At 42.7% G+C, this 13,645-nt stretch overlaps 1 protein-coding gene across 1 annotated transcript in view; it reads right to left on the bottom strand.

Moving 5' to 3' along the window:
* Positions 1-8,616: 8,616 nt before the first annotated feature.
* LOC124615493 overlaps positions 8,617-13,645 on the bottom strand; it is a 368,325-nt gene continuing 363,296 nt past the window's right edge. Inside the window, exon 4 of the mRNA XM_047143437.1 lies at positions 8,617-9,330. Coding sequence (XP_046999393.1) covers positions 9,257-9,330 — 74 coding nt within the window. The 3' untranslated portion in view covers positions 8,617-9,256. The remainder of the gene's footprint in view (positions 9,331-13,645) is intronic.

Genomic DNA, 13,645 nt, shown 5'->3' with positions numbered 1-13,645 from the left:
ATACTTTGATTCTAAGGCACGGCATCCGTACTAGTTCGAGATGTACATAAAGAAGATGGCCGAAGAAGCAGAAATAGGTGGCACATAGCAGATAAGAATTTACAATAGCAGCAACGGGTGAAAACCGTATCCTCTGTCCCAACCCACGGGCAAGTACCCCCCTGTGGGTTACAGTAAACATTTTTGGAGAGGAAAAAGCAAGAAAAGAGTTCAATTATAGTTTAGCTATGATTGTAAATTAATGGTTGAAAACAATCCTTATCATTTTTACTTATTAGACACGAAAACCTATTAGCTAAAGATCACCGTCATAACCACTAGCCATTTGACATGCACTGATGGCTAACGGCCCCTTATAGCGTGTTCTACGCCTTTACGGTCTTTAGTGACATGCACGCACGTTGCTACTCCATATTCTCTTATGTTATCTACGTAATTTTCATTAAAAGAGTCGTAAAATTCGTATCTTATCCCTTTTAATGAATGCAGGAAAGAACTTCCTGGGGCACATGCTATCTATTCACCTGGCTACACGTCCCGCCCACCTCCATTTCACTCTCATTACAACTGTATTTGCGTCTTCCATTTCCGTCTGTTCCCTGATGTGTTTGACTGATAGTCTTTCTGTCTTTCCGAATAATTCTCGACGTACACGTCTCCGTTGTTCACTAACCAAATCTCGGTTTGAGCGTTGGTTGTCTCATGTCAACCGCACGTCTGACTGCCAAACACTGTCTGACAAAAAAGTAAAGCTCCCAGAAGGGGACGAGCAAACAAAATGAAGCTTGAAACTTCCTGGCAGATTAAAACTGTGTGTCGGATCGAGACTCGAACTCGGGACCTTTGCCTTTCGCGGGTAAGTGCTCTACCATCTGAGCTACCCAAGCACGACACACGCCCAGTCCTCACAGCTTCACTTCTGCCAGTGAAGCTTCTCGGTCTGAGAGGGAGTGTGTGATGTTGTTTCACTGATTACAAAATAAAGTCAAATTAGAAAAAGCTTGGCAGTATGAGGCTGATTATCAATATAACACTGCATCCCCTCAGGCCTAGGCACATACACTAATTCTGTTGAGAAGAGTGTCATAAAGTCGTTGTATCCTTTCCTGAGACAGACTGCGTCGAACTGTTGGAACTGGTGCTTGACGTCCCAGATACTGGCAGAGGGGACGGAGTTGTCGTTTGTATTGGTCTCGTACATGTTTTACCACTGCAAGATTTGTGGATCCTGCTGGCCGCTGGAATAACTCAAGGTCAAGCGGACAGTTCATAGCAACACGTGCCATGTGTGGACGAGAAGAGTCATGTTGAAAGATGGCACCACAACACCGTCGTGAAAGATAACACACGAGGACGGAAGATGTCCGCGACATATGAGTGTTTACCACAATTTTATCATGTTTTCGTACCATGTGACCCACATCAACCCGGCTATACGAGGTTTGTCCGGAAAATACGTATAAAAGTTGAATAATAACTTTGTTTTACAATTATCCGGTATTACAATATGGTCTCCTTCAAAGCACTCGCCCTGAGACACGATAACTTCTGCCAACGCCGTTTCCACTGTTGATAACATTGCTGAAAGTCTTCAGTTGTGATGATGTTCAGCTGCCGTGTCGTTTCCGCCTTGATGGCTTCCACATCTCCCAAGTGCCGCCCCCGAAGCACCATTTTGCATGTCGGGAACATGAAGTAGTCACACGGGGCTAAATCGGGTGAATAAGACGGGTGGTCTGTCACGGTGATTGAGCTTCGGGCCAAAAACTCGCGCACAACAAGCGACGTGTGAGCGGGCGCATTGTCGTGATGAAGAATCCACCTGCCCCCTTTTGCCAACTCCGGTCGAACTCGGGCCACACGAACTCTGAGACGTGTCAGAACTTCAACGTAAAAATTTCCGTACACTCTCTGGCCGGGAGGGACAAATTCCTTGTGAACAATGCCCCTAGAATCAAAGAAAGCAATCAACATTGTCTTCACATTGGACCTTGATTTTCGCGACTTTTTTGTTCTCGGTTCTCCTGCTAGTTTCCATTCCTTGCTTTGAGATTTGAGCTCCACATTGAATTCGTAAAACCAGGACTCGTCTCCAGTGATGATTCGGTTGAGGAAGTCCCCTCATTCCTCTGCTTCCAACCAATCCTCACAGCACTCAACCCTCTCTGCTTTCTGTACTGGCGTCAAGAGCTTCGGTACGATTTTCGTACACAATTTCTTCATTTCAAATTTTTGTGTCAAGATTTCGTGAAATATTGTTTTGGGGTTTGACAGCTCGTCAGCAATCATTCTGATTGTCAATCTACGGTCTTTAAGAACACAAGCACGAATTCGTTCAACATTTGCATCGGAACTCGATGTCGACGGGCGTCGTGGGCGAGGGTCATCGTTCACTTCTTCTTGGCCATCCCGGAACCTTTTTAACCACTTGTTCACGGTTGGTTCCTTCAGAGAATTGTCTCCGTAAGCCTGTTTCAAACATTCAAAAATCTCACGGCCATTCTTGCCTAGCTTTGCAAGAAACTTGATGTTGACGCGCTGTTCCTCAATCAGAGAGAGCTCCATGCCGACGGCAGGTGAAAAAGGGTAACTGTCAACAAGCTGCCGCACACTCCCACCTTCACGCAGAATGCTCTGACTCGAACTGAGCGTTGATGGGATTTATTACAGCAGTAGTCCCACATGGCGGTGACTGCAACTTGTAACATAAAGACATTATTCAACTTTTATACGTATTTTCCGGACAAACCTCGTATATGTTATTTCCCTCACAGACAATGTGAGTCACGTTGTTACTTGTAATATTGATAACTTTTTTAGATCAATCTGAAAGTGAACATTACGATTGCAACCGGTCATTAAATAAAACACACAATTGCGATTATAGACTGTTGTGCTTTTTACATATTGTACACCGAAGAGTGCCTCCCTGCAGTTCGCACAGGATGTGGTGACGCAGGTTACCTCAGCAATTACCACTTGACGTCTGGGCGAGTCTTCCCTGATTTGAGGTATAAAGTAATGTTCAATGCGGCTAAATTGATCTTACCTTTATTCGCAGCAGCTGGTCAAAACGATGTCCATCTGCGACAACAGCAAGCTGACACCTTCTGTACGTGCGGCCCAACACTCGTCGCACTCTTGAAATCATAAGTCGAATACTGTCTTGTCACTTCGATTGTGGAAGGATTCTTTGCGTACACTTTATCTTTCGACTTCTCCCAGAGTTAAAAATCAAGTGAGAACGAGGAGTGCAGCCAACAATACCATCATTGCAAACACCTCGAAATATTGTCATAGGAGCTTTGGTAATGAGTGAACTTGTATACTTATCCTACATAAAGTAACCGTCGATCTTTTCGACAGTTGCTAGAGCTCTACGAAATAGTTTAAGTACATATTGTGGTATCGTACAGAGATTGTGCTGCCACACCAAAGTTGATAACGCGAAACGATACCGCAGACAACAGCGAGGACTCGCTGCAATCCGCAAGAACGATGGCAGGCGCTCCAGAGCACCACGCTGAGCTCAATATAGTGCCGAGCTAGCAAGAACTCTGCTCTAGCTCGAGACCTCATTACAGCTGTCAACATCATCGAGTAGAAGAGTGACAGTTAAAGTTTCTGATGAAATGTGCTCCGTAGTGTTGAATATTGTACCTCAGCAGAAATCGTTAATTGGTGCATCAAGTGATGCTTAGCTAGTCCTTGAAAGCTGTAAATTACCCAGTACTCCTGTGGCAAAGAAGTGTGTCAAAGTTAAGCAGATCTTTTATTCATTTATTAATAAAGTGGACTCATATTTCCATGATTGACGATCCTCCTCCTATAGCAAAAAAAGAACCCACAGTTGTAGCCGGGCGAAAGTAGTTCGCCTGGACACAACACATCTCTCTCTCACACACATTAGAAGTTTTGGGTAGTCGGAAAATGATCGATCCGATAATTACATACCGCACTCCTGTTTTCACGTAATACAAAAGCTCTCTTGATGTAATACATGAAGATTGTCAGAACTCCAGTGTCCTTATCTGTGCAAGTTCACGCCACTGATGAATCCAGCCCATTTCACCAGAAAAAAAAAAAAAACATCATTTCATTTCAGGTACAACCGCTCCATAATGAACAAACTCGAAAAGCTACTTGCACCACTGACATCGTGTAATTCGTCAATCGAGGCACTAGCGTAACTTTTTAATGATTCACAAGTTGAGTGACCAGATACGACTGACACAACAGATTTCTTGTTTATCCTTGGTTAAGAAATTTGATTTTCTAGACCTTCCTTTGTTTAACAGGGATACTGTTCCTTGAAATTTTTTTACTAATCGATGTATCGTGGAATCATTGCGAAGCGTGCATCTGCAGTTTTTTCACATGAAGGCAGGACGACATCATACGTATCTCTCTCTTCTTGCATAGTTTCGGATTAAAAAAAAAAACCTGCTGATCCTTCGCGTGTATCACAGTGAGTAGAAACTACATACACCAACTCTCGCTTGTACTCGTACAGTAAAAGAGGCACGAGACGCCCTGTTAACAGATACGCCACCTGCTCCACTGTCTCAGATTCAGGCCAGGGAGTCATGCGGTGATGGAAGCCCGGTTATGGCGGTACTGATTCCCCAGCAACGCCGACAGCGTTCGCATCGTAGGTGAAATACTCCGGTATTTTCGGAATTTGAAAAATCGATTATTGACTGAGTCCTAAGATCGTTTTATGTTAATGATGTCCTACTTTTTGGTACTGACATTTCAGCGTGTAATATACTGACGCCGAGCATTTCATTATGCTAGCCCATGTCGATAGTTTCATTTACATAGTATCCTGCCATAATATACTAGAATATCCTTAGTAGGATATACAAATGCGGAAAACTAATGTATTCTTTGGCTGCGGAGAATAATAATTATAGTGTTGCGAGCCGGCGAATAGGAATGAACATTGAATTATTGTAACATTTGGGGCATAATTATTATAAACAACTGGCATTACAATACAACAACTGCAACTGGACAAGAATATAGTAAATCATTTGGCCTTCAATACCAATAAGTTACGTAGTAATGTCGCACTAAGATGACTGTCCTGTCATGTAAGATGATTCAAACTGCCATCCATTTTCAACCTGGTACAGTATCTAACGAAACGTATGCGGACAACCCTATGTAATGTGGAATTGATTATTAAATGTCATGAGAGGCAGAACCGGAAGGATGGGTGTATTGTGTCGTCAGTATAGAGGCAGTAACTGCAGAACGAGTCAGTCATGATAACTCAGTGACTTCCAAAGTGGACTACTCACTGGGTGTCACCAGAGTAACAAATCAATCAGGGACATCTAGCCTTTCTTATGCCGCCAGAATAGGCTGTTGGTGATCTGATGTGGTTCTGAAGTGGAATGCGAACGAGAAACCACAGCTAAAGCAAGAACAGGCTGACCTCGTGAACTGGCGGACAGATACCTTCGAGCACTGCGGTAGCTGGTTGCAAAATATCCCGTGAAACCTTTGGAGGGATACACTCGTGATCTCCAAAGTGCTACCAGCAGTCCAGGTAGCACACTGATTGTGCTTAGGGAGTTAGAAAGAATGGGGTACCATGGTCCAGTCGCTCCTCATAAGCCACACTTTCTGTAGTCAATGCTAAGCAACCCCTAAGGCGGTGTAAAGAACGGCCCCAATGGATACGAGATTACTTGAAACGGCTGACTTGTAGTGATGAATCACGCTATACCGTGGCGAAATCCGATGGAAGGATTTTGGTTTGGCGAATGCCTGGAAGACGTTTCCTGCCATCATGTGTAGTAGTACCAACAGTGAAGTAAGTAGCAAGTTGGGTTACGGTACAGGGTTTTTTATTTTTCGTGGCTGTGGTATGGTCCTCTTACTCCACTTAAGAAAACGCTAAATGAGAAAGGATACGAACACATTTTATACCATTGTGTACTTCATACAGTACAGGAAGAGTTCGGAGAAGATGATTCATTGAATCAGCAGGACAATTCACCCTTTCATAAAACAGCATCAATGAGGCAATTGCATGTGGATAATAACAGTCCTGAAATGGATTGGCCTGCCCAGATTTCTGACCTGAACGCAATGATACTCTCTGGAATGAGATAGAATGTCAACTTCGAGCCCAGCATCCATCATCCTTACCTTCTCTGGCTTCAACTCTTGACGAAGAATGGGCTACACTTCTTCTGCAGACTCTCAGACAGCTCGTTCAAAGTGTCCCCAGAAACATTCAAACCGTCATAAAGCCTAAGGGTGGACACTCAATATATTAATGTCCAGTAATAAGTTTCTGGATACTTTATATCTGTTAGTCTGCTTACGATGTAGATATACACTCATTAGCTTGTTTTGCGTTTAATCAAGCTACTGTACAGACAGCGAGAACTCTGCTCACAAACAAGATGCAACAATATAAATGGCAATACATAACTTCAACAACCATTTATTGCAAGCCAACAAAACTTACAGCAGTCTATGTGATTATTACTATGTTACTTTGTACCTCAAACATCCGACGCGACTAGGGTCAGAGATAGTAACATTTCTGATGCAGGTGGGAGTCGAATTTTGCCTTTGCGTCTGCTCAGAAACACGTTCGCAGGCAGACAGGTCGCTAGACTTGCAGCCCATAGCAGGACATTAAAATGCTGGTGGGTTAAGACCACGACCTTCACCGAGGATATTGAGACACATAAGGTAATCATAATAACCTACGTATATATTTATGGACGCTGTTAAGTTAGAATATGGGGCTCTGGGTCAACGAGGGTAATCCCAAAATTAAGGTCTTCCATTTTTTTTAAAGTACAGAACTCTGTGTGGCAGTTGATCATACTGTTATGAAGAGTGCTTCACGCGCTGTGTGTAAACATACGCACGCCGCGCTGAGAGTCCCAGTCTTGGCTTGGCAGCCGTTGAGAATGGAGCTCCTGTTGGATGTTACCGCCAAATGCGAATTGCGCGCAGTTATTTGGTTTTTGAACGCAAAGGGCACAGCGCCGATTGAAATCCAAGTGTGCGCAAGATGGGTGCCACGCATGCTGACTGAGGACCATATGCGGCAACGAGTTGATGTTTCCCGCGCATTTCTTCACAGCCTTGCAGCCGAACAGGAGAACTTTCTGGACTCAATTGTCACGGTTGACGAAACCTGGGTGGTGACGAGGTGAAAGAAGAGGTTCATAACCTTCTGAACAGCATGGCAGTGAGCTGGTATGACATGGGCAAACAAAAACTACCACAGCGTCTACAAAAATGCGTCGACAGAAATGGTGATTATTTCGAAAAATAGCTAAATGTTCAAGCTGTAAACTGATGTAAACCATTGTTGAAATAAACAGGTCTATGTACTTAAAACAAATGGGAAACCTTACTTTTGGGATTACCCTCATAGAAAACATAATAATTTCCGATACATACAGTTCTAAATCACAACCAGAGGCGATTGAAAATATAAAAAAGTAGCAAGCTATGTGAAACAACGCAATGCACATCCATCTCCGTAAGTAGTCAATGTAGCCGCAGTACAAAGTGCCACCGAATCTGTCGCCGTAGAAGTATTAATGGTTATGAGGCGACATAACGGATCCCAGGAAGATAGTTACTATTCTACATTCGTGTTAGTCGAAATAAGATTATTCACCAATATCATGACGTGTTGTTTTGGTTGCGCCCAGCGTAGTCTGCTGATGAGATTCACTTGAAAATCTCACTTGAAAGCTGACCATAGTCATCACTCATCACACTTTTGTGCACAGTGTTGACAGTACATATTAAGTTATCGCCCTTTCTTCAAGATGACTGGATAACCGCTAAACCATTTTAAGTCTTCAAAACGCTAAAGTGTGTCTATTCAACGTGTGTTACGTATTCACTTCTTGAACTAACAATGTCGGCACATACAAGGATCACGCCAAGTAGGTTATTTGAATAACCAATTCTGCTGGAAACAGTTGACTCTAGTGTTTATCTATGCAAGCAGTTCAAATGTGATCAGCGACATAACTGTCTATACAGCGGTATTGTCAGCCTAATATTTTGTATTCTACTTCTGTTCTACACACCGTTTGCTTCCTTCTCCTTTCCCACGCTTGTTAATGACAGCTACTTTTGTATGGAAAAGTGTCATATTAATATATGTCAAAAGTCGGTATCCGCACCTTCAATAAATATTGCATTTGTTTACGTCGTCACAGTGGAGTATTATTTACAAACCGTTTCTTGATTTAATGTGAAGCCTATGTTCACACCAGAATCTTAACACGTCGCTAGTTACTCTAATTGCAAATTTCATATGTATGTATACACAATAACTAGACAGTGCTACAATTTTTGCAACGACTGTGGTGTAATGGTGGGTTTCGCCCAAAACCAGTAGCCATTGCGTAAGAGGTGACTGTGATGGCAAAAATAAATTTAATATACCGGTACACTTAAATATGATCTTTTTTAAGTACGTACAATCGGTGAACTATTCTGACAAGATGTGGTGGTGGTCATAACAAGAAAGTTACTAGCAGGTGTACCAATCTCAGCTGTAACATCATTCATTCATGGTTTGTTATTGGGGCGTGGATGTAGTTCAGTGGTCTAAGTTCTTTGAAAATTCCGCATATTTAAAACCAGCAGCTTGTTACTGTTCTTCTCTTTCCATCACTTCGAAAAATTATGTGACATTTCGTCGTAATCATGAGCTGCTTCTTGTTATCAATATATAAACTTATGCTCCACACAGATACTTCAGTGCGACATTTGTTAACATCCCGCGACAATCCCTACCAAAAGTATGGCATTCTAAAACAGTTAAAACGTTAATGAATTTCTATGATGCAGAAAGAAAATCAACTGTATGAAATCTTATTCATGCCTACTTATTGTCTTCCAGTTCCTCCTCTAATACTTTTCTATTTCTGTTAATCACCGCAGTTGTATGATATTGGCAGTTCTTAACCACTGGCTGTGATGAATGTACACAAAATGTATCTTCAGTTACTCCCGCTGACGTGTCTGATATTAATACGAAAACCTATCACTTATAGCAAACAGCTACAAATAAACTACAAGGCGATGGAGAAGGAAGCTACCCCGCCCACGCGTCCTATACTCACCAAAGTATAAACAAATTATTTTCAAGTTTCCCATCGTTTTCTTTTTCGTTTGTATTCCGTAGGTTTTTGAATGACTCGTAGCTTCTGGTACATAGTCTTATTTCGTGACATTCCCATTAACGCACCCTTTAAAACAACTCGCTCCCCAGGGTCTCCGTTAAACAGAACAGCATGCCGGCGAGAGGCGACGATTTCCACTTACCTGTAACAAAAGAAAAACATCAACAACTATGAAAATAAACGTCAATGCACTAAATATAACATCAGCAATAATACAAAGTACATGAAATATATGAGGAATATTTGGAAAATAAGTCCCGGTACATTGCGAAGTGGAAACCACTGCGAAAATCAAAAATGTTTTATTTGCAACAATTAGCTACATCTTCCATCCACTTCTCTACATAGTCACCGCTCCGACTTAGACATTTGTCGTAGTGTTGTACCAACTTTCCAATACCTTCGTCATTGAAGGCAGCAGCCTGCGCTTTTCGCCAATTCCCTACGCTTATCTACAGCTCGTTTTCTGTGTCAAAGCGTTGTTTTCATAGCCAGCAGCTCATCTGAGCAGAGATGAGACCCAGCGAAAACGCTGCAGGAGCATCTTCATTGCCCCTGCGGGGTGCGGCCGAGAATTTTTACCAATAAGAAGGAGCCATATGACAGTTATGTTGTGTGGGCTGCATGACATCAGGCGAAATCTCTCACTAGGCCCTCACACTTGGTGAGAGACAGTATTTTCTAGGCATCTTTACTTGTTCAACGTTCGCTCAGAACTGAAAAGAGCGACAGGACGCGACCGACTGGTGTACCATAGACACTGCCCAACACATATGCAATGCTTCATCGGATTGTCACAGTGGTTTCCATTTCGTGACCGATCGGAACTTACTTTCCAAACAGCCCTCGTATTTTCTTTACTCATGTGCAAATGAAAAACCGTAAATAAGACAACATGAGTGTGTTCTTCAAGCCGGAAATATTGTCAAACGCCTGTGAACCACTCTGTTTTAGTGCATTTCAGCTCAAAATCAAAGGCAACTTTAACGACAGGTGACAGAATGATGATAGGGCTCAGTGTTCATTTAATTCCCTGAATTAATACTTCATTACAAAGATGAGTAAGCAAGTAGACGGAGAAAAAGTACTGTACATGCTTTCTTTCCATAGCTTAAGAAAATCGTCTACAAAGTAATGAGACTGACAGTGTAATGTTACATCTTCTACCATGGTGGGTGTGTTTTGGTTGCAACAAAAGGTCAACAATACACATATTTTAACACGAATTTCAGGTCGCTAGGTAAAGTGGTGATCCGTACTGAAGTTTTTCAAGGAGACATCGCTTCAAGCGTACTCTGAAAATGGGCGATACAAATTTTGTTATGAAACAACATTTTCGCCAGACGACTGCATGGATCTAATGTCCAATTTTTATACGAAATAGGTTTTGGAATGCAAGCCATTTTCAACTGATTGTGAAGTGGATTTGCATATGTCATAACCCAAAGTCATACAAAAATGTGCAATGATGTGTCTCACTCGTACAGTATTGCGAGCAAGGACACATCACGTGCGTCACTGATTTTGTGTGTAGCCACTGCCTAAGACAGTGTGAAATATTATTGACTCTTCTGGACTTCAGATTTTGTTGTGTGCTAATACGTTTTAGGTTCACTTGAAAATGGCCTGTTTACCGTAATCGAGTGTGGAATTTCATTGGTCACCACATCCTCTCATGCGTCTGTCGAAAATGCGGTAATTCATAAACAGAAATGACTGGGCGCCAATCAAACTGGAGAGCAATTAGTTTTTGCTTATCAACAAGACATGTATGAAATATTTGTGTTGTCAAAGGCATTGTCTTTCAAGTGATTTAAGACAGAAGTACGAGGGCCTGCGTGGGTGTTTTGGAGGGTGATGAATGTACTGTGACAGTAGTATAATCTATGTTGGTTCTATGGCCAAATAGTTAATGAACGAGAGGGGGAAGAAGATGAAGGCAAATATCAAACTGGAAAACCATCAACATCGAGACCAGACCGAAATATAGACAGAACCAGAAATATAATACGATCCTGTTGAAGTAAGTTAACACCAAAAATACACTTCCGGTAAAATATGCAACACCCTCAAGGGAAAGATCATTTTATTGACAAGTGAGTTGACAGGTAGTCCATCATTGTAGGGCTGTATGGTGATAAATTCAGAGCAAATGAAACACACATGTTACAGTAAAAGTGTCCAAAAAGTCGCATTAGTTCATAGTGTACCCAACTTTGGCGTCAACGTAGGCGTGTATTCTCGCTTGCAAACGATCGTAAGGGTGCCGAATGGCATCCTGCGATAGATTGTTCCAAGCATCTTGCGCCTTTTCCTTCAATTCGGCAATACTTCTTGCAGGTGGGGGAGAACAAGTAAGCTCCCGCTTCGTCATGTCCCATACTTGTTCAATTGGAGAGAAAACTAGCGATCTTGCGGGCCACAGCAGTGGATGTAGACCACGAAGAGCACATTACGCCGCAGCAGCTATATGTGGACATGCACACTCCTGGCGAAAAAGCGCATCGCCTTCCTGTCGAAGAAATGGCAGCAGCTCGGGGATAACAATGTGTCGGAGACTGGTTACCTTACCTTGCAGCAACACCAAAGGTGACTCGAACTGTAACATATCGCTCAACCGCCATAAAGCCTGGGATGGGATCTGATGTCGGGGGAGGATGCACTCTGGAATAGGCAGTTCACCAGGTCTACGCCTTACACGTGTACGTCCATCACTCGCATACAGACAGAATAACTTTCATTACTGAACTCAACTCATCGTCATTCCACTCTCCAGTCGACTCTTTCACGACACCGAAGTATTCGTGATTGGTAGTTTTGTGATGTCAGTGGTAGCCGGGAAAACGTGTTCTTAGTCCTGCTGCAAACAGAATGTTCCCAATGATCCCTCATGGCGCAGCATGTGAAATATATGCCACGATTTCGTCCCTGCACCATGTTCTATCGGACACCGCTGCTCGCACTGTGTGTCGATCTTGGCGAGTGTCTGTACCACGTGGACGTCCAGAACCTGGTCTACAGGTGTAGGAATATTCCACAGGCCACTACTGAAAGCAGCGGCACACCATCAGTACTACGTGCTCAATACGTGCAATAATCCGTCGACTCGACCATCTAGCTTCACGCACGCCCACAATGCGACCGTATCCAAATGGCTAAGTTCGACAAGAGTACGTGCTCGTGAGTGGGGTATGGCAGTGCCCTAGAATGAATGTTGTGAACACTGTTCATCTCTAAACTCAGCACAATCACTGCCTGTAGACTCAGAACAGAGGGAGCACAGACGAGGCTCCTGAATGCCATCTGATCGCCAATGACAGTGACAAATGATTCATTAACACTACAATCCTCTCAGTATGCACGTATTACACCCTGGTACCACTGAACATGGTCCGTGAGGTTTTTGCTTTTTTTCCGGCAATTTACATTGAAAAGACATGAATTTGTCTCACCCCGTGTTTCATAATATTTTGGTAAACAAACTGGGGATGGAGGGCGTCTGCGCAGAAATGGTTCTGAAACACACAAATGACTGCTGCCCCGTCACACTGTGTCCCGTGCTAATGAAGTAAATACATCCCCGTTTCTCCTCAGGCTCCTTATTTCCCGCATCTTAGCGCTTGCATGTAGTAAAGGATATTCATTATTCATCAGTAATGATCTCAGTGGCTGAGAAAAACGTGCAGTGGGCACTTAAGAGTCAATGGACACACACACAGAAGATAGCAGTGATAAAAGCAAACGCTCAAATCATACACTTTGCTTCAAACTACTGCAAATAATGTGTTAACGAACAAAATTGCAATTAAACAACATATATTTACACTACACAACTAGAACTCAATACTTATTAGAAGAAAGTAATTATTATGAAGGTTATACAGAAAATAAGTTACGTTAATTTATAAAAATTCCGACATTATGTTGAGAGGTTTTTTAGTATATAGAACGTAACGCTACAGCTGTCTGTTTTTCTACACAACTGCCTCCTAGATTAAGGCAGGAGGAACGCGTTATCAATGCCCTCGTTACAGGATTCTGCTGCCTGTGACCTAAACCATGCTCTGACACTATTCTTTAACTCAGGTCATCTTCAAACCCGTGATGCTTGCTATTTTTTCATCTATGGAAAAAGGTGAAAATCACTTGGCGATAAATCAAGGCGGTACGGAGGATGATCAAATAACTCGCTGTTGAACCGCTAAGCTACGTTTGTGTGCGTGCGGCAGTAGGTGGCCCAAAGTCATCGTCCCCCAAAAAGGACCCTAATCTCAGCACTCCACGCCTTTTATTCCGTATAGCTCATCTGAGCTGCTTTAGGATTTTGCAATAATTTCGGATTTCATTGTATTGCCTGTTAGCATTAAATCAACAAGGAGCATTCCCTTTCTGTCCCAAAAAGCGGTTATCAGTTTTTTTGCAGGAAATGTTTGGCGCCACCTGAAAGGCTTACATGG

Source organism: Schistocerca americana, chromosome 5 (genome assembly GCF_021461395.2).
Source record: "Schistocerca americana isolate TAMUIC-IGC-003095 chromosome 5, iqSchAmer2.1, whole genome shotgun sequence".
Lineage (NCBI taxonomy): Eukaryota > Metazoa > Arthropoda > Insecta > Orthoptera > Acrididae > Schistocerca > Schistocerca americana.
The sequence above is the reverse complement of the archived record's forward strand: the minus strand, read 5'-3'. Positions and strand labels throughout refer to the sequence as shown.